Raw genomic sequence first — 26,382 nt, forward strand, 5'->3', positions numbered from 1 at the left:
CGACACCAGTCTTGCATGCTGATAACTAGTTCTGCCTTATAAGATACAAAATTATGTTGGTTAGCTTTGTTCTTTCATCTTTGTTCTCTTAATAAAATGCCACCAAAAGGAGATTTATTTTCTATTTTGGTGATTCTGCTTCTGCAGTACCTGCACCAGTCTCCTGGTCTTGTGGGACAGATGACAGCAGCAAAGTAAGAATTAAATTCCAGACCTGCTTACGGAATGCACATAGACACTGGGTCTATCTTTAGCTAGGGAAGATGTTGCTGTCTTTAGCTTTGTGAGATTAATGGTTCCTTTGCAGTTAGTTCAGTCTCAGGCGAAAGTGTTTTCAAACTGAACTACATGTGCTGGGTCAGGATCTGAGGCAGCCAAATAAATGGCACAATGCTGGTAAAGTACGAGCTCAGGAAACACATGGGGGCATACCTGCTTTAATGTATGAGGTCAATATTTGAATAGAAAGTTAGTCAAGTAATCAGAAACGCTTTAGGGAAAAATGTAACTTTGACGGCAGTGCAGAAGGAAGTATAGCAAAAAGGAGGTTCAGTTTACACCCCACCAGATTTTCTTTTGCAATGAGAAATTGAATCATACAGGAAATGATACAGGAGCTGCTACCCATATGGTGCTGCGACTAAAGTTCACTTTTTCTCTGTTTATCGCTATTCGTGTGGCCAACAAATGACTGGGGAAAACTTACACTTACATATTTGGGCAAAATATGAGTGTTATCGAATCATTACATTGTTTTACATACCCACGCCACCTTTTTCTATTCCATTGATTTCAATAAAAATTAAAATTAGGTTGAATGTAAAATTAGCTACCTGCTTACTATCCCTATTTTTCTGCCCAATGATAAAGTTGCAAATAGGACAACTATTTATTGCAATTAACTTTAAATTGCAACTTAGGTATTCTCTGTGTAATTTCTGTGAATAATGCATGTTAAATAATCAATCTCCAAAAATATTGCTGAAGTTAACTGTGATTCACTGACTTACAGCTCTAATATATCTAAATCATTGTCATTTGACAGACATAATGTAATACTGATATCCTAAAAGGTAAAGTCACCATGGTCCCAGATGACCATAGGTTGCTTTCCCCTTTGAGGGGGGACAGTTGACTGCTGGTGGTTTAACCTGAGGATCACCACACCTCAGGTGGGCAAGGTTGAGGAGATGGGGCCTTCATGAATAACCTCAACCGGTATGGGAATTGAACCCACGCTGCCGGCCTCACGCTGCATCATGAACCAGCTGTCTAGCCAGCTGAGCTAAACCAGCCCCCAATCTATCCATACATACAGCATCCTTGCTGAATAAGCACCATCGAATCACTCTGAGCAGAATTCAGCAAAACAATTCCCCCTTAAGGGGATTGTTGAAGGCTGATAAAACAAGGCCAAAGACAAGTTTGCTATTGATTTTTTTGGGGGGAGGGGGGCACCTCTCATTTCCTTCCCTCCAGTTACCTTCCAAAACACTCTTACACATATTTGGTGATGGTGACCAAAATGCCTGGGAGAAAGGTGAGTCAGTCCATTCTATACAGATATCGAGTCATTTTGATCAAATTTCGTATTTCGGTAAATAATTGGGTACTCTAAATTTATTTTAAAAGGGGGGCAGCATGGCAGCGCAGTGGTTAGCACTGGGACTGCGGCGCTAAGGACCCGGGTTCGAATCCTGGCCCTAGATCACTGTCCGTGTGGAGTTTGCACTTTCTCCCCGTGTTTGCATGGGTTTCACCCCCACAACCCAAAGATGTGCAGGTTAGGTGGATTGGCCACACTAAATTGCCACTTAATTGGAAAAAAATAAATAATTGGGTACTCTAAATTTATAAAATAAAACATTTTGTATTTTGGACAATACTGAGGCCAATAACCATTTTTTTTAACAAGAAATGTAAATTATTATTACCTCTCGAAAGAGCTTGACAGGAGCAGCAACAGCCTTTTCATCTTCTAAGTATGATGCCCAAGACCAAATCTTGTTCTTTCCAATCACAGAAGCAGCTGAAAGCAAATACACTAAAAATTTAAGGGTTCTCACTGTGGTGATATGCATAGCAATGTATATAGTTGGATCTATATGACTGCCGACCAGCAGGTGGAGGATAGAGATCCGCCATGTGACTCCACAGATCAGCAGTTGGTAGTGAGTCGTACTAGAGGACAGTCGCATTAGAAGTAGCTCCAAGAGAATTCACTTATTAGTTACCGTTTGTATTGAAGTTCGTTAGTTATCTTTTCATGTGTTCATTTTGCTAATAAACTATCTTACTCATTAAAGAACTAGATGTGCATCTTTACCACGGCCACAACACAGAACATAACACTCACTTTACTTTTAGACAGAGAAACATTTATTTTTCTGAATTCCAAAAGAATATCCAAACATACTGCTTAATGGTGCATGTAGTATTCCAATTTTCAAATTCTCTCCTTGCATCTAGTGGTGTGCTAAGGCAAACTTTTGTCTGTTTCCACAGCTAGCAATTCCCGGAACAGGTAGCTAGTCTTTCGCCAGAAGCTTATAGCTTTAGGGGCACCACTCCACATCAAGCGTGGCTGACCAAGAGTCTCTCCCGCTCTTACCACCAGTCATTGGTACATGTGGAAGGAATTGCAGGTTGGCATTATGAACATACCTCCCTTGGCCATCAAGCCCTGGGGTGGGACTCGAACCCAGATCTTCTGGCTCAGAGGTAGGGACTCTACCCACTGAGCCACAAGATCAATGGTGTAGTAGTACGGGAATTTATTAGGTTATAATTGAATGCCATATATTAAATTCCGTTAAACTATGAACTTAATCCAGGGTCAATTCACTCTAAGAATAATGTCTACACTGTAAAAGCTATCAGTGCAAATATGGGAGCTAGTTGAGACCAGAACAAAATATCACCCAAGGCTTGTGGAGTTAACACCACTTCTGAGTTCTTCATCTTTCTGGAACAATATGACAGTGCTGCACTATGGTAGCTATCCTGAAATTCGTTCACCATCTAGATTATGTCAGCACATTGTTTTACCAATATTTTATAGATCATAGATCACAGATCATAGATCATAGAATTTACAGTGCAGAAGGAGGCCATTCGGCCCATAGAGTCTGCACCGGCTCTTGGAAAGAGCACCCCACCCAAGGTCAACATCTCCACCCTATCCCAATAACCCAGTAACCCCACCCAACACTAAGGGCAATTTTGGATACTAAGTGCAATTTATCATGGCCAATCCACCTAACCTGCACATCTTTGGACTGTGGGAGGAAACCGGAGCACCCGGAGAAAACCCACGCACACACGGGGAGGATGTGCAGACTCCGCACAGACAGTGACCCAAGCCGGAATTGAACCTGGAACCCTGGAGCTGTGAAACAATTGTGCTATCCACAATGCTACCGTGCTGCCCTTTTTTAAATCTCCCTCTCTCTGACCCGCCGCCATTTCCCATTGGGACAATTTCACACTTGAGCTTTGAGAAAGTACAACAACTCTGCCCCACATTTTTTATTTGCTCCATGCATCTTTTCTTATTTGAGAGAAATTCTGACTCGGGCCCAGATGCAACGAAAATGGACTGTGTTGACACACAATGATTGGAGATCATTCCACAGGCACTCTATTATTTACGTTGCCAATTGTAGCAAACTGGAGGAGTGCCTGATTCTACTTGCACTGCTACCCAGAGTAACTCAATGTAATTTACTGTTGACTGTACTGATGTTTACCAGACCATAAAACACCACCTCTCTTTCTGGTCACTGAAAGTTTATGGGCCCCAGATCTAAAGATTTTATAGCACAGCCCATAATTTTATAAATCCTAGTGAGGAAAGGAGGTTACTTAAAATGATAGCACTCGTATCTATGATTTAAAAGGATGTGAGTTCCAGCTCCGCTGAAGGAGGTGGTCTAAGGGCTGTAAGGAAGGGTAACACCTCTCACAGGCAGGCTCAACACACTCTATGGAGTGGCTCATTCTGTGTCGTACCTCACCTTCATCCAGCTCTTTCCTGTGGCTCAAAGTAGTTGTTGGCATGCGACAGTGGCCTCGCCCTGTAAACCACTTTGCTGGACAGGCCGAACCAAGTCAGGCGGTCAGGTAGTCAGTGTTCCTACCCCAGCAGCTTAGCAATTTGTCTACTGTGGCATACAAACACTGGGTTCCAGCAGACTGGGTGGGTGAGATCAATCTAACCGCTTTATAATTTCAAAGCGAAACATCAAGATCTACTCTTCTAAATGCCCGCAGAGCATGAAGTGTCTCAATGTCTGCTCAACTAGGTAGTCACGATAGAAGCTCTCTCAGAGATACGTGAGAGTCACCTGTGTATAGTCAAAATTGACTCTCACTGCATTGAGGATGACTGGACAATCGTCAGCAGTATGGTGTACTCCACTGCTCTAGATGTCCCTGATCCCACCTCCCGTTAGCATCAGGAAAGCAGACAAACTTCAGTCATATTCAGACCAGAAAGACGGGCTCTGAAATCCACCTATGACTCCCATGCCACTAGTTCATCACCAATCCTCAGTATCTGCGGATCAAAACTCTCACAGAAAATGCCCAAGTTCTGGAAAGATGGGCAGAACACTTTAACCACATTGTCAACTGGCCTTCATCCATCAACGATGATGCAATCAATAGGTTGCCATCAACTGATCTCTTGATGACACTCCCACATTGTTAGAAACAACAAAAACTATCAAACACCTGTCCAGTGGCAATGCTCCATGAATGGATGCTGCCCCAGCTACAAGGCTGCAGGCCAATGCCTAAACAAGAGACTCATTGAAGGGAGAGCAATGAATTATTCTGCCAGAATACAAAGATGCCCCCTTTGTCCACTGTAGCCACCTAAAATGGCTGATTCCCGATTAATTTGGCCAAAACCCGAATTAAAATGGCGAACCGAAAAAGCTGATGGGAAAAGCAGCCAACAGGACACAAACGGACAGCTGCAGACAGAATAGCGTATTCGGCCCTGGGGAAGTCGGCCCAGATCGATACCTACGACTATTAGCAGCACATCAACACAGACATCTGCAGGTTAATCGGCTATCCCCGGGAACAATTGCAACATATTAGCAATTGAATGCCGGGCCAGACCTCTCGGCGCCTGCAGTGGCCGAAACAAAGACAGGTGAACGACCACCCCCCGATCGAGGAATCGCCCCATTATTGGAGCATATCGAACCCAGTGATTGGGAACAAGTCCAATCACTTGGGACTCAGGGTCAAGGGCTGCCCCAAGAGGCGGGAAGCCCCTCGGCCCTATAAATTGAGGGGCCAAGTTCAGATCTCTCTCTCCCTTCTTCTCCTGCTCGCAACCTTTGCAAGAACACCAACCAGAAACAGTAAGTCTGACTCCAGCGATCGCTACCCGATAGAGATTCCTAGCCATCGACCCGTATCAGCCTTTTGAATCCCGCCGGCCCGATCCAATTCGATAAACCATTTGTTTCCCTGACCTGGTGGGCCATCCCCAAAAGTTAAGTATTGGCCAGTAGTGGTAGATTTTGATATAGATAGTAGGATTATTGTGTAAGCATTGATTGCTGTACATAATAAATGACCGTTGATTTCAATCTTACTAAGCGGTGTGCTGACTTATTAATCATAACTCAAGCTTGAACCACGTGGCAGTATCAGAAAGATACCTGGCGACTCGTGAGCAAAGATGACATAATCAGAGCTAATAAAACTAAGGCTAAAAAGAGCAACATAATTGGCGACTCCGCTGGGACCCGAGATAGAAGCGGAAAACCACTCCGGGAGAACCCCAGAAATTTGAATAAGAATCCAATCGGAAACAAAAACAAAAAAAACCACAAGGGTTCAAGCGGTTCTGGTTAATAATTCACAATTCGGAAGTGTGTATGCATGCGTAACTAACAGGGTTATAAGGTAACACTGATAGATTTTGTTGCGTCAAAACTGTCGGAAGTCTGTATTTTCGGAAATTAGTGCAAGCCGTACCCGCATCTACGACACCACCTTAGCCCCCTGTTCCAAATTTGAACGTAGAAAGCAGATAAGAGAGATGGCCATGCAAGCAATGCAACGCCTCATGAACTCCGAAGAATTTGCGGTCGCAATTTGCGATCAGCAGCATTAAAGTGGGACAGTGTTCCCTTTGGGAAGCAGAAATTCGGAAATTTCTACAGGGCAAAGGATGGCCCGTGTGGAGCGGTTTCTGTAATAATGAAGACTCAGGTCCGGGAAGTATAGGGCATACTTGGTGGGAGAACATGAGTGAAATTCATAAGAAAAGCTTAGCAAAAGCACGCAAGCCAATGGCAATCGTGTCCTGCATGGCACAATTGCGAGGCACAGAGGAGGTCGTCAGGACGCTCCAAAAATAAATAGAAGGCATACATCGAATGAGTAAAATCGATGTATGCGAGATGGAAAAAGAGAACCTGGCATTGAAAAGGCAGTTAGAAGCCAAGGATGAAGAGGTGGCTGACGCCAAACGGGGTCACCAGTCTTGTCTGGCGCATTTAAGCAGTTTTCAATCCCAGTATGAGAAGGGATATCAGGACACGTAGCGTGCAGTCCTGGTTAAGAAAGAGACAGAGAAGCAGGTGGAGACGCTACAGAAGCAATGTAGTGATCTCAAGGCTGCCTTGAGAACGCTCCACGCTGCAACCACGGAACAAAGGCAGAGTACCTTAGACCATGTGAAGTGCCGAAAGCAAATTGCAGACCTGCAATCAATGCTTTCTGTCCAAAAGGGATTCCAAGACACCTTTGAGGAAAGTTTAGAACAGGAAGACGGCCCTGATTGGGAAGAATTGCAGGAGACAGCGCAGAGATATGTTCAGGGAACATGTGCGCAGGGAAAGCCCCAAAGGAGGAAAGCACCCCCACCCCCCACACAGCAGGTAATACAGGCTCCCATGAACCCTGTAACAACCCACCGCACAGCTGCAGCAGACGAGGCGGAAGTCTTATATTCCACCCCCCTCACAGTGACCCAATTACAGGACGTGTGTGCTAAAATCACACCGTTCCTCCCCGCTTCAGACCCACACCATTTCTTTGCCACCGTCAAACACCAGGCGACCTTGTACGGCCTGGATGAGAAAGAGCAGGTAAAGCTCACGGTCCTCAGCTTAGACCCATCGGTTGCAGCAGCCCTTCCCGACCCACAGAATGTAGGAGGATGCACCCTTGCAGAAATGCATACCGCGATCCTGGATGCGATCGGGTATAACCGGGGCGACCCCGTAGATGGCCTAAATAAGTGCAGACAGAAAAAGTCTGAACACCCCACAGCATTCGCAGGACGCTTGTGGATTCACTTTGAAGCCGTTTTCGGAAACGTAGACCGTGCCCATTTGTCCGCAGACAATATGGCCAAATGGACCCGCACCCTTATCTCCCATGCCACGGAAGCAGGACAGAATGCCTGTAGTAATTATGACCCCCTCGGAGGAGGCTCATAATGAGAAGTGGGTGGTCAAAAGATTGTCCCGCGTTTGGGAACAAGCGGCTCACTGTAAACCCGCAGCTAGAACCCCCGAGGAAAAACAAGCCGCCGCAGACTTGCAGGCAGTAAGAACCACTCTTCACAACCCCGGCTGGGTAAACGAGGGAAAGAGCAGCCCCCCAGCAAAACCGCGAGAATGCTACAATTGCGGACAATTGGGACATTTTGCCAAAGAATGCAAGGCCCCTAAAAAGCCACAGAGAGCCCAACAGACAGGCACTCTCAATAAGAAAAAGGCAGAGCCCATACATAGCGTTAGCGCCCAGTCCGATCAGACAGACTTGACCGGAATGGACTGACGGTGTACAGGCTCCCCCAGCTGGGTCTGCGATACCGTTTGGGATAGGTCAGGACGACCCATAGTCGCAGCAAAGGTTAGGGGACAGCCGATCGAGCTTCTCTGGGACACAGGAGGGTCCCGCACAACCTTAAATTCCTCCACCCTTGGTAAGGACACGTGGCCCATCGCAGCCACTATCACCCTCAGCGGCTTCACAGGCCACTCACAGCAGGGACACCCCCTGTACCCATCCAAATCGGAACCATTAACACAAAACACCCCGTAGTGTTAGTCGACCTGCCCCCAACAGCAGAGCACATTTTGGGGATCGACTTCATGAATTCTCACCACCTCTCTTTCGATCCAGTCAACCAATGTGTCTGGAAGATGGCGAAATCCGCTAGAGCCCCCGCAACGCTCAATATAGGGGATTATATGAACAAAATTAGCGCAGTAGGCGAGTTTTGGTTCAACCCCACCACACTTAGCACAGACCGACAGGTTAGGGCAGTCCTGCAAAAAAACAGGGCAGCATTCACGACCCACAAACACGACTGTGGACGGATGACCGGTTCCGAACAAATAACAGGACGGGACCCTAGACCCCAAAAGCAATACGGATTCCCCCTAGAAGCAGAGGGAGAAATCCTCAAGGTTGTAGAAAGTTTATTAGAGCAGGGCATCCTAAGATCGGTAGCCTCAACTAATAATGCCCCGATTTGGCCAGTAAGGAAGCCCGACGGATCATGGCGCTTGACCATATATTATCGGGAACTCAATAAAGTCACCCCCCGTAGCAGCCCCCACCGTTGCAACAAGTCCCGGGACCATGCTCAAACAGGGTCTCCATGCCCGATATTTCACGGTTTTGGACATCAGTAACGGATTCTGGTCCATTCCATTGGCAAAGGCGTGCCAGTAGAAATTTGCCTTCACTTTCCGAGCGCAGCAATACACGTGGACATGCCTGCCACAAGGCTTCCACAACTCTCCCTCCATTTTCCACCGACAGCTGGCAAAGGGACTAGCGAAATATTCTCGCCCCGAATGTCTGGTACAGTATGTAGACGATCTACTACTGCAGACAGACACAAAAGAAGAGCACATTGAGCTTCTGTCCGAACTCCTGGAATTACTACATTCCATTGGCTGTAAAGTCAACCCCAAAAAGGCCCAGATATTGGAAGAAAAGGTGGTACATTTGGGTACTATCATCACACACGGCAAACGCGAGATCGAGCACAAAAGAATTGACTCGATCGCTAAATTGCCCCTTCCCCAAAACGTTTCAGCCCTCCGGTCGTTTTTAGGACTGGTTGGCTACTGCCGAAACCACATTGACGGTTTCGCCAGCAAGGCAGCGCCCCTCTCAGAGCTCCTAAAGAAAGGAGCCCCCTGGGAGTGGCTTCCGCAACATACGGATGCTGTGGAATCATTAAAACAGGCGCTCATAGCCGCCCCCGCACTACAAGTTCCAGACCCGTTTTCCCCTTACGCAATAGAGGTAGCAACCACAGCCGGCACCCTTTCAGCCGTGCTCCTGCAGGAACGGCATGACCAGCTAAGACCCATGGCTTATGCCTCCCGAATTTTAGATGCTGTGGAGCAGGGATTCTCAGCCTGTGAGAGGCACCTGCTCGCAGTTTTCTGGGCAGTCCAGTACTTTTCATATATTACCGGACTGAACCCCACCACCATTTTGACCGAGCACACCCCCACCCAACATTTACTAGACGGACGACTTAAAGGCGGTACCGTCAGCCAAATCCGCGCTGCTAGGTGGACCCTTCTCTTACAAGGACGGGACATCACAGTCAAACGGACCAAAACACACACCTACTTAGTGGACAATCTACAGTACCCCGGAACCCCCCATGAGTGTGAAATCATCTCGCCCCACCATAATACAGGCCCCTTTATCGCGAAAACACCCCACAGAAAACTAGCCACTCCATCTCAAAAGCCCCCTCACCCGGACACGTGTGATCCCATTAGGATCTATGTGGATGGATCTTCCACAGTCCTGGATGGGCAACGCATAACAGGTTGTGGGATTTATGTGGAGGACGCGCAGGGACGCGCCCTCGAGGAAATCGCATTAAAATTACCCGGACACTTAGGCGCGCAGGCAGCAGAGCTTGCGGCCATCGCTTACATTATAGAGCACCCAGATTCCTTCCCCAGCCCAGCAGACATATATTCAGACAGTCTATACGTTTGCAACAGCCTCACCGAATTTCTACCCCTCTGGGAAACAAGAGGATTTGTTTCTGCGGATGGGAAACCCCTCCCCTCAGCCCCATTACTCCGCCATATTCTGAAAAAAGCCAAGAACAGGACTTTTGGCATTATAAAAGTCCGCAGCCACCATCGTTCCTCCCCCCCATGAAATGTAAAAGCCGACGCGCTGGCAAAAGCAGGATCCAGGCATGGGTATTTTTGGAAGCCCCCCGAAAGCGCCCCAGTGAATGCGCCAGTGAGTGCAGTTCAGGTCACGCAGACTAGGATTGAAGATCTAGTAGAGGCCCAGAAGCAGGATAGCTCTCTCACTGAGATCGTGAAAGGGAAGTTTCCAACCTCATACGAGAGGTACAGAAATATGATAACCACACATGATGGTGTGGCGTTGAGAGACACCCTTTATGTAGTTCCGAAGCAGGATGTTTATTCCATGATGGTCATGGACACCAGGGAATCGATCCCACCGCAGCCCACCTCAAACAGCTTTGTTGGTGGCCAAATCTCAAAGAGGATGTATCCCATTACATTGAGAATTGCCTCATCTGCGCACAGAACAACCCAGATAGATATGCCAAAAAGGCACAACTCAGCCACACCTCACCCGTTAACGGCCCCTGGACTAACCTCCAGATCGATTTTATAGGTCCATTGCCCCCTTGCAGTTTTGTTCTGGTGGTCATAGACACTTTCACAAAGTGGGTGGAAGCATTTCCAGCCCGCACCAACACCGCGAAAACCACAGCCAAAATCCTAACCCACCACATCTTTACAAGATGGGGACTCCCCCGCAGTATTGAATCGGACCAAGGTTCTCACTTTACTGGACGGGTCATGCAGAACGTCCTCACGATATTTGGCATAAGCCAAAAATTTCACATTGCGTACCACCCACAGTCGAGTGGTATAGTAGAGCGCATGAATCGGACCCTAAAAACCACCCTTAGAAAAATGGTCCAGCAGAACAACACCACTTGGGATTCTGACCTCCCCTTTGCGCTGATGTTTTTGCGTAACACTGTTTCCACCTCCACTGGTTACACCCTCATGACCGGACGCCCCATGAAAGGGACAGAGTACTTGTTGGGTTTAGACCTGACCAGCCCTGAAGTTACGGCCCTCACCCATGAGAAAGGCGTTGAACAATTACTTATAAATGTAAAAACGGCTCAGTTAGCAGCCGCTGTTAAACTGGGCACTAAAAAGAAACAGAGCAAGGCCTGTTTTGATAAGGCAGTACATGCAACGGAGTATAATATAGGACAACAAGTGATGGTGTCTGTGTATAACCCCAGCACATTTCTGTCTCCGAAATACTCGGGTCCGTACTCCATTACGGATAAAGTAAGCCCATCGGTATACAAAATCAAATACCAAAATGGTAAGACTGCGTGGTTTCACATAAACCAGCTAAAGGCTTATGGAGCACAGTCAAACCACGCCCACCACGTCATGCTTGACGCAGCAAACCAAACCCCGCCCACAGCCAACGTGACCACACCAACCCCCACCACGTCCAGCCCAGACACGGACTCGCCCCCGACCCCACCCTCAAAATTTACACTCCGCCCCAGAACGCCCACAGACTGCAGCAGCAGAGACAGCGACTGTGACTCTGACGACAGCCACAGCACGCCTCCCTACTATCCTGGTCCCACACCCAGCGACTCCGAGTTCGACTCCAGTGATCCCTTCCTCATCACTTTCTTAAACAAACCACACCACCGACCACCGAACCACACGGATGACCCCGACTTTGTCCCCACACAACTTGACGAACGCCATTGGCACCGCGACAACTCCTACAGACTCGTCCGCAACGACGAAAGCAACCCCAACTCATACCACGCAGCCCTCTCAACATTAATTCACTCCAGAATTTGGCACCCGGGAGAAGGGGACGACCTCGAGTCAGACCCCCAATCCGCCAACCCCTTTGCGACCCCGTTCGCAACAGAGAACTGAGGTGTCCACATGATGATTTAAAGGAGACACTTGGGGAAAAGTGTTGTCCTTCCTGATGGAACCTGAAGGATGTTTTACGTTGTTTGTATGTTTGTTTAAGTGTTGTTCGTCCGACAGGAGAATTTTTCTCACCGTCACACACCCATTCACCTGAAACCTTTTAGCTCTTTCCAACACCCCCACCGCCAGACGCTTGTTCAGCGGTACCAACTTGTCCACAGATACCTGGTCAACAGACCAGACGCTTGTTCAGCGGAACTAGCTTATCTGCAGATACCTGGTCAGCAGACCGGACGCCTGTTCAGTGGAACTAGCTTGTCTGCAGACACTTTAGCTGATACCTGTTCAGGTACCAGACGCCCGTTCTCATTCGAGGGTAGAAGCACAGCACTAGCTTTTCAGCTGGTACTGGTTCAAGTGCCAGATGCCCGATCTGATTTGACGGTAGAATCACAGCAGCAACCCCACCATGATGACTACATTTTTGCCCGTTCTTGTCGGTTGCTCAGGCAGTGGAGAAACGGCGTGAGACCCGCCCTGCCTGGGAACCCCCCCGCTGGTCAAAAACGCTTGGGTAGGGGACATACGGTATTGGTAGCTGTCCTACCCGGGGACTCCATCCAAATCTTACCTGTCGCGGCCCATACGCACCTCATTCTACCTTTTCCTTTCAAAACAATTTTATTTATTTAGGCGACCCTTGGGTTGCTGCCTCATGCTATTTACATCCAGGAACATTTGGATGATAAACTTAGCACTGGTTCACCATTGGGAAGTGTGCCGTGTCCTAACATTTGTTTTGAAAAAAAAATAATGGGGGGGGGGAGTCACATATAGTGACCAATTATAAGGGTTTAATTGGCCCCAAAAAGGACAGACACACTAACATACCGGATATTATACCAAGGTAGTTACAGATACTATGCTTGTTTTACAGAACTCCAGAAGCTCCAGGACCGGAGGAAAACAGAACACAAAGAAAAGTAAGAGGACAGCCATGAGGACTACTTTCATCGTGATCAAAATTTTTATGACAAACATTTGGTTGCGCGGGAACGCGGACCCCATTACTCCAAACCCCCCTGCCGTTAATGTTTTACTGCCCCGCAGTACCGAGGCCCCAGTCACCAGCCACGCTGCATTATCCTGGTGTGCCAAGTTCATAACTTGGTATTCCCTGTCGTACGTCATTGAAGCACTGTTAGCGTTGGCAATACTCTGCTGTGCAGTGCAGACTATGCGCCTCCGCAAATGGAGGAGAGCGTACCGCGCTCGAACCCCGGTATATCGGATCCGATCCCCTATATTCGGGTATGACCAGACCCCAGACCCCCGCGGCCTATGAGACCAGAATAATAAAACATGCACTTGCGTTTTTCTGTAAATAAAAGATGTACAAATCGTGTCATGAACAAAAAATGTATGATCCTGAGCTTGACTGCCAAGCCAGGAAAGAGTATATGGAATGTTATGATTGTTGTTGTATGTTTTAGAGAGATAGGATGACGCAATGCTTGATGAGTGTATTTAGGTAAAATTAGAGGTTCCAAGTTTTTATTTTGTAGATGCATGCCCCTGCCTGACATAGCGCCCTCAAGAATTGTTTAGGTAAATTTTTGTGCATAGCTAGGGTCAGAGTAGTGGCCATGTAGGAGGTGTGTCCCCCGGTCAGGGAACGGAAAGGACAAAATTTATGTGATCCTTCACGCTTCGCGTTAGGATCACAAGGAGGGACTGTAGCCACCTAAAATGGCTGATTCCCGATTAATTTGGCCAAAACCCGATTTAAAATGGCTAACCGAAAAGGCTGATGGGAAAAGCAGCCAGCAGGACACAAACGGACAGCTGCAGACAGAATAGCGTATTCGGCCCTGGGGAAGTCGGCCCAGATCGATACCTACGACTATTAGCAGCACATCAACCCAGACATCTGCAGGTTAATCGGCTATCCCCGGGAACAATTGCAACATATTAGCAAATTGAATGCCGGGCCAGACTTCTCGGCGCCTGCAGTGGCCGAAACAAAGACAGGTGAACAACCACCCCCCGATCGAGGAATCGCCCCATTATTGGAGCATATCGAACCCAGTGATTGGGAACAAGTCCAATCACTTGGGACTCAGGGTCAAGGGTCGCCCCGAGAGGCGGAAAGCCCCTGGGCCCTATAAATTGAGGGGCCAAGTTCAGATCGCTCTCTCTCTCCCTTCTTCTCCTGCTCGCAACCTTCGCAAGAACACTGACCAGAAACAGTAAGTCTGACTCCAGCGATCGCTACCCGATAGAGATTCCTAGCCATCGACCCGTATCAGCCTTTTGAATCCTGCAGGCCAGATCCAATTCGATAAACCATTTGTTTCCCTGACCTGGTGGGCCCTTCCTAAAGTTAAGTATTGGCCAGTAGTGGTAGGTTTTGATATAGATAGTAGGATTATTGTGTAAGTACTGATTGCTGTACATAATAAATGACCGTTGATTTCAATCTTACTAAGCGGTGTGCTGACTTATTAATCATAACTCGAGCTTGAACCACGTGGCGGTATCAGAAAGATACCCGGCGACTCGTGAACAAAGGTGACATAATCAGAGCTAATAAAACTAAGGCTAAAAAGAGCAGCACCACCTCTACAATTGGAAATGCACTTGCCAATCTTCCGACAATGTTAGATGAATGCCATTCTTCTACATTGCTGGCAAAATCTTTGCCAGAGGCCTTCTGAACTGCTTAGTGCAGCACCTCAACAAGGATCAGCTGCTAATGAGTCAGTGCGGTGGCAGAAAGGGCCAAGGAGCCTCTGATATGGTGTTTGCATTTAGACAGCTCCAGGAGAAATGGCAAGAACAGAACGTGGACCTCAACAGCACGTTTGTTAGCTCATGCGACTGATTTCTGGGATGTGGGGGTCATCCTATGAGGGAAGGTTGGACAGATTGAGCCTGTGTCCATTGGGGTTTAGAAGAATGGGAAGTGATCTTATTGAAACATATAAGATTCTGAGGGGACTTGACAGGGTGGATGCTGAAAGGCCACCCACACCCCACCCCGCACCACATTTCAACAACCATGCCGCCCACCATGGCCCACTGCCCAGCTCACACTGGTCATGGTGGGCAGCCTCCTGTGCTCCCCGCATCTGAGTGTCTCACACGGTGCATTAAATGTCCCCGAGGACAAAGCCGGCCGCAACCGCAGAGAGAGCCCACTGGAGGGTGCCGCCAGGCCTGCGGCCCCTCACCGCCGCTGACGAGGGCGTTGGACCTGGTCAGTGGGACCGGAGAGCGTGCAGTCGCCAAGGCGGAGGTCGGCGGGAGGAAGCACGTGAGCCCATGATGGATTGCGATGTCCCTATGGCACGGGTGCTTCCTGTTCCCCATGGCCGCAAGCATTCAGACCCTGGTCGAGACGAGAGCAGGCCTCTGTGACAGGCAGCGCAGGAGGTGCGGGAGACCTCGGAGCTCGTTTCGGCCGCACCCCTAACCCAAGGAGTAGCCTGGAGGCCATCGGGCACCCTGAGGAAGCAGAAGGTGCAGGAACCAGTGCCAGTGACTATCGCAGGGGAGGTGCAGAACACCGCAGCGCCTCTGAATCCCCCTTCCTGTCCCTGCCGTATCCGATGGGCAGCAGGCAGAACTGGGTGGCACCACACCACCTGGGATATCCGAACGACTGCCGGGCCGCTCCAGGCTATGTCACTCCAGAGGACGGCTGCCAAAGGGAACCAAAGTCACAGGATGGGTTTCGTAGCAGGCCACCGCCACTCCTGATGTACTGCCTGGGGAGTCAGACAGAGCATTACGGCCCATAAGGTCAGAAAGCTCAACACCATTTAAGCTGGCACGGGTGCAGTGGCTAGGATAGTGTTAGGGGCTAGGGCACATGTATATATCCCAATAAACACCTCCATACTCTAACGTTCCAACCTGCCTAGGTGCTCTATCTGCAGGATGCGAGGGATGGGCTGGGAGCAGAGGGTACGCTGGGTGAGTGGGAGGAGGGGAAATTGCTGGTAGGGGGCACAGATGCTGGAGGTGGGCACTGGCCAGGGCCCCCAGTGCAGCCACCGCCCACCACCCGATTTGCATGACTGCTCCTGCTCGTACAGCCTCAGTGCGACCGCCAGGGCTGCAACGACGAGGATGACGACAACCATGCCTGGCTGGATACCGAAATTCATTGTCCATAGGGGGTAAAGTGCGGTCATGTTAGCATGGTGGGTACCCCCGTGCTCAAAGAGGCCCAACGGGCTACACGTTGGCCATGGCCTGCATGCGAGCCCCTGCTCCCGCATGTACACCTCCCATCTTCCCTCTGGTCCCATCTGCACACCCACCCCCAGTCGTTACCCACCCCCGGCCATTACCCTCAGAACCTGCCCCCTCTGCCCCAGCAAAGCCCCAAATTGTTGCACCCCATCTGGCATTCCCTTCCTAAATCTCTCCACGTACCTCTCCTCCTTCAAGACTCCTTAGCACCAATCTCTTTGACCAAATTATTAGTAATTTTCTCCTTCTTTTGTTCAGGATCCATTATTGTAGATTGATGCCTCTGAAGGATATTTGTCTACATCAAATGTGCTTGAGAAATGCAAATTGTTCTCACCTGTTTTGTTCTCATGCTAAATCTTATGCACATTTTGACTTGTTAAAGCAGTTGAGGAGACAGCTGAGGGATCTATGGTCCGCTTTGTTATGACAATTGAATTACTGCCTGGAGTTTTGTCTGGTAGTACTTCGGAGGGTTCTACCAGAATTGAGTAACATTGGACTAGGTAAACAAGGAATAACGACTTGTAAGAAGGCGAAAAGGGTAAACATAAAATAAACTATTTTGCATTTTTCCTCAATTGGGTTCATTTGTTTTGAAGGGACACGGGTCATCGAAACTCAGAACATACTCGCTCCACTAACTGTGTAACTGGGTTCATTAAGTCGGCTTTGTGTGAAATCCATGAGACTGTTATCAATCGTGCAGTGATCTCTGATATTTTTTAAGTCTTCTTTTCTCTTGTCCTGGAATTCAAAGAAAAGTCAGATTTAGATTTTGGCATATTTGGTAAATTTGATGATCAGAATGCAGATATATTTTTTACATTAATACATGCCATAAGATGCTTATGTTGACAAAGGTGTGACTTATAATTCAGGAGTTAGCCCCGGATTTGTACGAAAAACACAATGAAGCCAAGCCGAGGTGAGACCTCCCTTAGGAAGTCGTGTCACAACAGGTGAAGTACAACGATGAAATGGGTTAAAAAATACTCAGACAGTTCACTGTCAAACTGTTCAAGAACCTCACAGTCCACCTGTCTGAATTCTGCATCGACATCCTCCTTCTCCAAAGTGAAGACAGATGTGAAGTACTCGTTTTACACCCTACCAATGTCCTCTAGTCCACGCACAGATTGATCCCTTGGTCCCTAATGGGCCTTACTCTTTTCCTAGTTATCCTCTTCCACTTAATATACTTATAGAATATCTTGGGATTTTTCCAAGTCTTACATGCCAATGTTTTTTCATGCCCTCTCTTTGCTCTCCTAAATGCTCTTTTGGTCGGTCCCCCCCCCCCCCCGCACAACCATCTCCCTTGCATTTTCCAAACGCCACAAGGGCCTCTGTAGATTTTCTCCCTTTGCACCTATTAAAATCCTCTCTTTTCCTTCCTATCCAGTCCTGAATATTCCTAGACATCCAAGGGGTTCTCTGGACTTGTTGCTCCTACATTTCATCCTCAAGGAACCATATTGGACCTGTATTCCCACCAATTCCATTTTCAACGCCCTACATTGTTCTGATGGGAGTTACGCCGAAGTAGCTGTTCCCAATCAACTTTGGCCATATCCTGCCTTATTTCAATAAAATCAGCCTTCCCATTCTTTTTTTGCAGACCATATTTTTCCTTTTCCATGGCAAATTAAAAACGTACAGTGTTGTAGTCAGTATCACTAAAATGCTCCCCCACTGCTACCTCGACCACCTGTCTGGATTTGTTCCTCAGATCTAGGTCCAGCACTGCACCATCTCCTGTTGCACCTTCGACATGTAGATATAAAAAGCCCTCTTGAATATATTTAGAATCATAGAATCACCACCATGCAGAAGGAGGCCATTCAGCCCATCGAGTCTGCACCAACCCTCTCAAAGAACACTCCACCCCCATAACCCAATAACCTCACCTAACCTTTTGAATACTAAGGAGTAATTTATCATGGCCAATTCACCTAACCTGCACATCTTTGGACTGTGGGTGGAAACCGGAGCACCCGGAGGAAACCCACGCAGATACAGTGAGAACGTACAAACTCCACACAGACAGTGACCCAAGGTGGAAATTGAACCTGGGTCCCTGGCACTGTGAGGCAGCAGTGCTAACAACTGTGCCACTGTGCAGCCCATGAAATCTGCTCCCTCTCAACCCTTTACAGTGTGGCTATCCCAATTAATGTTGGGGAAGTTGAAATCTCCAAATATAATTACTCTATTATTGTTTTTACATGCCTCAGTGAACTGTCTACATATCTGCTCCCCTATTGCCCGCTAACTAATTGGTGGTCAATAATACACACCCAGCACTGTGACTGCCCCCTTTTTATTCCTAAGCTCTACCCACAAAGCCTCATTGGGAGAAATTCCAATATATTGTCCCTCCTCACTGCAGTAACAGACTCCTTAATTAATAATACACCACCTTCTCTTTTGCCCCTTCCCCTGTCCTGCTTGAAGATCCTATTCCTTGAAATGTTGAGCTGCCAATCCTGCCCCTCCCTCAACCACGTCTCTGTGATAACAACAATATCACAACTCTAGTTGTCAATACACGCCCTTAACTCATGCCTTACCTATGGTACTCCTAGCTTTAAAGTAGAGGCCATCCAGCCTCGCCTTACTCCCATAAAACTCAGCACGTTGTGTCCCTGTTGCATTAACACTCTGTGTCACCTCCCCTTGCCGAACTAGTTTAAATCTTTCCCAACAGCACTGGCAAACCCACCTGCAAGGATGTTTGTCCCATTCTGGTTCAAGTGCAGACCGTCCACTTGTACAGGTGCCAGAATGATCCCAATGGTCCAGGAATTTAAACCCCTCCCTCCTGCAACAATTCTTGAGCCATGCATTCATCTGCCCTATTTTCCTATTTCCAATCGAGAGATTACAATATTTGAGGTCCCGTTCTTTAGTCTACTGCCTAGCTCCCTAAATTCTTGATGCAAGACCTCACCCCTCATTCTACCTATATCACTGGCACCAATGTGTGCCACGACTTTTGTACTTGGTCCAGTTTAGATTGCAAATTGGTTTAGAACTTCTCCGAGTTACTGCTTTCATGTCACTCTACACAATAGTGTTCAGTTTCTTTGTGGCCTGACAATTCAGTGGACACCATTAATTGGCTCTTCGGGGTCAAGGGAAATGCCGATTCAAGGGAATCATAGATTTGAACCTGGGAGGTGGGTTGGGAATTTTCAGAGTTGGGAGGAGAGGGGAGTTAGGGCATTAAAGAAATTGTTTCTGGGAGGCCTGTTTGCGAAATTGGAGGGGCTGGGGGAGAAATATGGGTTGGGGCAAGGAGTGATGTTTAGATATATGCAGGTCCGACATTTTGCCAGGAAGAAAGTATCGAACTTTCCAATTGCACCGGCCCCCACACTGTTGGAAGAGATATTGACAGCGGGCGGATTGGAGAAATGGATGGTGTCGCCGATTTATGGGGTTATTCTGGGAAAGAATAAGGTATCACTGGATGGGATTAAGGCAAAGTGGGAGGAAGAGTTGGGGGAGGGCATGGAGGAGAGGTTGTGGTGTGAGGAGCTATGAAGAGTGAATGCGTCAACGTCATGCGCGAGGTTGGGGCTGATACAGTTGAAGGCGATGTATAGGGCGCACCTCACAAGGGCGAGGGTGAGCTGACTTTTTGAGGGGGTGGGGGATGTTTGTGAACGCTGTGGGGGGGGGGGGCAAAATCATGTTCATATGTTTTGGTCTTGCCCAAAACTGGAGCGGTATTGGAGGGAGGTCTTTAGGGTAATCTCAAAGGTGGCGTATGTGAGACTCGAGTCAGGTCCCCTAGAAACCATATTCGGGGTGTCAGATCGGACGGTGCTGGAGGCGGGTGCGGAGGCAGATGTTTTAGCCTTCACCTCGCTGATTGCTTGAAGGTGGATTCTGTTGGGGTGGAGGTCGTCTTCTCCGCCCTGTGCCTCGGCGTGGCGGGGGGAACCTGCTGGACTTCCTAACACTCAAGAAAGTAAAGTTCGAGTTGAGGGGGAGGATGGAAGGGTTCTACAACTCATCGACCTTGTTCATCATGCATTTTCATGAATTGGATGACATTGAACATTGGGGGGATGGTTGGGAATGTATAAATTAACGATGATTCTTTTTTGTTGGTGTTTTGTATTCAAAATGTTGGGAGATGTTTGAGGGTGGGTGGGTTGACGGGGATTGTTGGCTAGGGGATTGACATTGTATTTGTTGTTACTGTTAATTATTTGTTATTGAAAATATGATGAAAATGTGAAAAAAGAGAGTAAAATTAATTTTTTTTTTAAAAACATAAATTGGCTCCCTTTGTAGATTATTACGAACTAGATTATGGCATGAATGTCACTTTAAATTTATTAACAGGAGTTTTCTAAGAAATCAGAATACTCTGGAAACCATCCAAAAATGTAAGTTATTTTCTCTTCTCTGTGCAGTGACAATTATGTAAATGATTACGACTGAATTTCTCAGATAAAGCCAGCTAACAGAATATATTAGTGCAGTTGCTATCATATGAGGTGGGGAAAGCACAGAAAACGTCTGCAGGAGATGTTTGTCAGTACCTGAACAAGAATCAGAATGGCAGCTATGAAATATATGCATAACAACAAGACAACCTTAGAGTGGAGCACATTATGGGATAGATTTTACAAATTTATGCTCTGGGCACATGTGTACGTGTCAGGAATTTGGTTGTGGAGGTCAGAGTACCCTGTAGGACTTTCCATCCGTTGAAATCAGTGGACGCAAAAACTTGCCATGATCTCACAATGCAATTCTGGCAAGCAAATCTCTTTGTTTTTTTTTGTTTTTTTTAAATATTTTATTGAAAATTTTTGGCCAACCATCACAGTACATTGTGTATCCTTTACACAGTAATATAACAATATAAATAACAATGGCCAGTTTTATAAACAAGAAATAAATAATATATAAACAAAAACAAAACTAAATGGCAACTGCCTTGTCCCAGATAAATATTCTCCAAAAATATGTTTTAACAGTCCAATATACAATTATCTATAACAACAACCTATACATATTATACTTATATATTAACATCCCTGAGAATCCCTCTGGTCCCCCCCCCCCCCCCCCCACCATGCTGCTGCTGCTGCTGTCTTCTTCTTTTCCATTCCCTCTATCTTTCTGTGAGGTATTCGACGAACGGTTGCCACCGCCTGGTGAACCCTTGAGCCAATCCCCTTAGGACGAACTTAATCCGTTCCAGCTTTATAAACCCTGCCATGTCATTTATCCAGGTCTCCACACCCGGGGGCTTGGCTTCCTTCCACATCAACAGTATCCTGCGCAGGGCTACTAGGGACGCAAAGGCCAAAACATCAGCCTCTCTCGCCTCCTGCACTCCCGGCTCTTCTGCAACCCCAAATATAGCCAACCCCCAGCTTGGTTCGACCTGGACCCCCACTACCTTCGAAAGCACCTTTGTCACCCCCACCCAAAACCCCTGTAGTGCCGGACATGACCAGAACATGTGGGTGTGATTCGCTGGGCTTTTCGAGCATCTCGCACACCTATCCTCTACTCCAAAAAATTTGCTAAGCCGTGTTCCAGTCATATGCGCCCTGTGTAACACCTTAAATTGTATCAGGCTTAGCCTGGCACACGAGGACGATGCGTTTACCCTACTTAGGGCATCAGCCCACAGCCCCTCCTCAATCTCCTCCCCTAGCTCTTCTTCCCATTTCCATTTCAGATCGTCTACCATAATCTCCCCCTCGTCTCTCATCTCCCTATATATGTCTGACACCTTACCGTCCCCCACCCATGTCTTTGAGATCACTCTGTCCTGCACCTCCTGCGTCGGGGTCTGTGGGAATTCCCTCACCTGTTGCCTCGTAAAAGCCCTCAGTTGCATATACCGGAATGCATTCCCTTGGGGCAACCCATATTTTTCGGTCAGCGCTCCCAGACTTGCAAATGTCCCATCTACAAACAGATCTCTCAATTGTGTTACTCCTGCTCTTTGCCATGTTCCAAATCCCCCATCCATTCTCCCCGGAGCAAACCTATGATCATTTCTTATCGGGGACCACACCAAGGCTCCCGTCTTTCCCCTATGCCGTCTCCATTGCCCCCAAATTTTCAGAGTAGCCACCACCACCGGGCTTGTGGTGTATTTCTTCGGTGAGAACGGCAACGGCGCCGTCACCATGGCTTGTAGGCAAGTCCCCCTACAGGACGCCTTCTCCAATCTCTTCCACACCGCTCCCTCCTCTTCTCCCATCCACTTACATACCATTGAGATGTTGGCGGGCCAGTAGTACTCACTCAGGCTCGGTAGCGCCAGCCTCCCCCCCTATCCCTACGACGCTGCAAAAATCCCTTCCTCACTCTCGGGGTCTTCCCGGCCCACACAAAACTCATGATACTCTTCTCAATCCTTTTGAAAAAAGCCTTCGTGATCACCACCGGGAAGCACTGAAACACAAAGAGGAATCTCGAGAGGACCACCATTTTAGCCGCTTGTACCCTCCCTGCCAGTGACAGGGATACCATGTCCCATCTCTTGAAGTCCTCCTCCATCTGTTCCACCAACCGCGTTAAGTTTAACCTATGCAATGTACCCTAATTCTTGGCTATCTGGATCCCCAAGTAGCGAAAGTCCCTTGTTACCTTCCTCAGCGGTACGTCCTCTATTTCTCTGCTCTGCTCCTCTGGATGCACCACAAACAGCTCACTTTTCCCCATGTTCAGCTTATATCCTGAAAATTCTCCAAACTCCCCAAGTATCCGCATTATCTCTGGCATCCCCTCCGTCGGGTCCACCACATACACCAATAAATCGTCCGCGTAAAGAGATACCCGGTGTTCCTCTCCTCCCCTGAGTACTCCCCTCCACTTCCTGGAACCCCTCAATGCTATTGCCAGGGGCTCAATCGCCAGTGCAAACAATAATGGGGACAGAGGACATCCCTGCCTCGTCCCTCTATGGAGCCGAAAATACGCAGACCCCCGTCCATTCGTGACCACGCTCGCCATCGGGGCCCTATACAGCAGCTGTACCCATCTAATATACCCATCTCCAAAGCCAAATCTCCTCAACACCTCCCACAAATAATCCCACTCCACTCTATCAAATGCTTTCTCGGCATCCATCGCCACCACTATCTCCGCTTCCCCCTCTGGTGGGGGCATCATCATTACCCCTAGCAGCCTCCGTATATTCGTATTCAGCTGTCTCCCCTTCACAAACCCAGTTTGGTCCTCATGGACTACCCCCGGGACACAATCCTCTATCCTCATTGCCATTACCTTGGCCAGAATCTTAGCATCTACATTTAGGAGGGAAATAGGTCAATGCGGGTCTTTTTCCTTCTTTAGGAGAAGCGATATCGTTGCCTCCGACATAGTCGGGGGCAGCTGTCCCCTTTCCTTCGCCTCATTAAAGGTTCTCATCAGTATCGGGGCAAGCAAGTCCACATATTTCCTATAAAATTCGACTGGAAATCCATCCGGTCCCGGAGCCTTCCCCGCCTGCATACTCCTAATTCCTTTCACTACTTCCTCTATCTCGATCTGTGCTCCCAGTCCCACCCTCTCCTGCTCCTCCACCTTAGGAAATTCCAGCCGGTCCAGGAAGCACATCATTCTCTCCTTCCCATCCGGGGGCCGAGCTTCGTATAATCTTTTATAGAATGCCTTGAACACTCCATTCACTCTCTCCGCTCCCCGCTCTATCTCTCCTTCCTCATCCCTCACTCCCCCTATTTCCCTCGCTGCTCCCCTTTTCCTCAATTGATGGGCCAGCAACCTGCTCGCCTTCTCCCCATACTGTACACCCTGTGCCTTCCTCCACTGTGCTTCTGCAGTACCCGTTGTCAGCAAGTCAAATTCTACGTGTAACCTTTGCCTTTCCCTGTACAGTCCCTCCTCCGGTGCCTCCGCATATTGCCTGTCCACCCTCAGAAGTTCTTGCAGCAACTGCTCCCGTTCCCTACTCTCCTGCTTTCCTTTATGTGCCCTTATTGATATCAGCTCCCCTCTAACCACTGCCTTCAGCGCCTCCCAGACCACTCCCACCTGGACCTCCCCGTTATCATTGAGTTCCAAGTATTTTTCAATGCACCCCCTCACCCTTATACACACACCTTCATCTGCCATTAGTCCCATGTCCATTCTCCAGGGTGGACGCCCTTCTGTTTCCTCCCCTATCTCCAAGTCTACCCAATGTGGAGCGTGATCCGAAATGGCTATAGCCGTATACTCCATCCCCCTCACCTTCGGGATTAACGCCCTTCCCAAAACAAAAAAGTCTATTCGCGAATAAACTTTGTGGACATAGGAGAAAAACGAAAACTCCTTACTCCTAGGTCTGCTAAATCTCCACGGGTCTACTCCTCCCATCTGCTCCATAAAATCTTTAAGCACCTTGGCTGCAGCCGGCCTCCTTCCAGTCCTGGATGTCGACCTGTCCAGCCCTGGCTCCAGCACCGTATTAAAATCTCCCCCCATTACCAACTTTCCCACCTCTAGGTCCGGGATGCGTCCTAGCATGCGCCTCATAAAATTGGCATCATCCCAGTTCGGGGCATATACGTTTACCAAGACCACCGCCTCCCCCTGTAATTTGCCACTCACCATCACGTATCTGCCCCCGCTATCCGCCACTATGGTCTTTGCCTCAAACATAACCCGCTTCCCCACTAGTATAGCCACCCCCCTGTTTTTCGCATCTAGCCCCGAATGAAACACCTGCCCCACCCATCCTTTGCGTAGTCTAACCTGGTCTATAAGTTTCAAGTGCGTCTCTTGTAACATAACCACGTCTGCCTTAAGTTTCTTAAGGTGTGCGAGTACTCGTGCCCTCTTTATCGGCCCATTCAGCCCTCTCACATTCCACGTGATCAACCGGGTTGGGGGGCTTTTTACCCCCCCCCCCCCCCCTGTCGATTAGCCATCCCCTTTTTCCAGCTCCTCACCCGGTTCCCACGCAGCTGTGTCCCCCCCAGGCGGTGCCCCCCCGCCCACCCCACCCCATTCCGGCTCCCCCCTCTCCCCAGCAGCAGCAACCCAGTAACTCCCCCCTCCCACCCCCCCCCCCCCCGCTAGATCCCCCACTAGCGTAGTTACACCCCCCATGTTGCTCCCAGAAGTCAGCAAATTCTGGCCGACCTCGGCTTCCCCCCGTGACCTCGGCTCGCACCGTGCGACGCCCCCTCCTTCCTGCTTCCCTATTCCCGCCATGATTATCATAGCGCGGGAACAAAGCCCGCGCTTCCCTTTTGGCCCCGCCCCCCATGGCCAACGCCCCATTTCCTCCACCTCCCTTCCTCCCTCCACCACCACCTGTGGAAGAGAGAAAAGTTACCGCATCGCAGGATTAATAACATAAAACTCATCTTTCCCCCCCTTTTTCCCCCCCTCTTCGCCCCCCATACTCGCCCCACCACTTTGTTTCAAACGTTCTTTTTTAATAACCCGCTTATTCCAGTTTTTCTTCCACAATAAAAGTCCACGCCTCACCCGCCGTCTCAAAGTAGTGGTGCCTCCCTTGCTATGTGACCCACAGTCTTGCCGGTTGCAGCATTCCAAATTTTATCTTCTTTTTGTGAAGCACCGCCTTGGCCCGATTAAAGCTCGCCCTCCTTCTCGCCACCTCCGCACTCCAGTCTTGATATACGCGGATCACCGCGTTCTCCCACCTACTGCTCCGAGTTTTCTTTGCCCATCTAAGGACCATCTCTTTGTCCTTAAAACGGAGGAATCTCACCACTATGGCTCTAGGAATTTCTCCTGCTCTCGGTCCTCGCGCCATCACTCGGTATGCTCCCTCCACCTCCAGCGGACCCGCCGGGGCCTCCGCTCCCATTAAGGAGTGCAGCATCGTGCTCACATATGCCCCGACGTCTGCTCCTTCTGCACCTTCAGGAAGACCAAGAATCCTTAAATTATTCCTCCTCGCGTTATTCTCCAGCACCTCCAGTCTTTCCACACATCGTTTATGGTGTGCCTCGTGCATCTCCGTCTTCACCACCAGGCCCTGTATATTGTCCTCGTTCTCGGCAGCCTTTGCCTTCACGACCCGAAGCTCCCTCTCCTGGGTCTTTTGCTCATCCTTTAGCCCTTCGATCGCCTGTAATATCGGGGCCAACAGCTCCTTCTT

General features: G+C 48.6%; 1 protein-coding gene across 5 annotated transcripts in view; it reads right to left on the minus strand.

Moving 5' to 3' along the window:
- l3mbtl1 (L3MBTL histone methyl-lysine binding protein 1) overlaps positions 1-26,382 on the minus strand; it is a 147,462-nt gene that overhangs the window by 43,322 nt on the left and 77,758 nt on the right. For all 5 annotated transcript variants that reach the window (XM_072515027.1, XM_072515024.1, XM_072515026.1 and 2 more), the window contains 2 exons: positions 16,892-17,006; positions 1,935-2,029 (listed from right to left, as the gene is read on the minus strand). In XM_072515027.1, coding sequence (XP_072371128.1) covers positions 1,935-2,029; positions 16,892-17,006 — 210 coding nt within the window. The remainder of the gene's footprint in view (positions 1-1,934; positions 2,030-16,891; positions 17,007-26,382) is intronic.

This window comes from Scyliorhinus torazame, chromosome 8 (genome assembly GCF_047496885.1).
Source record: "Scyliorhinus torazame isolate Kashiwa2021f chromosome 8, sScyTor2.1, whole genome shotgun sequence".
Lineage (NCBI taxonomy): Eukaryota > Metazoa > Chordata > Chondrichthyes > Carcharhiniformes > Scyliorhinidae > Scyliorhinus > Scyliorhinus torazame.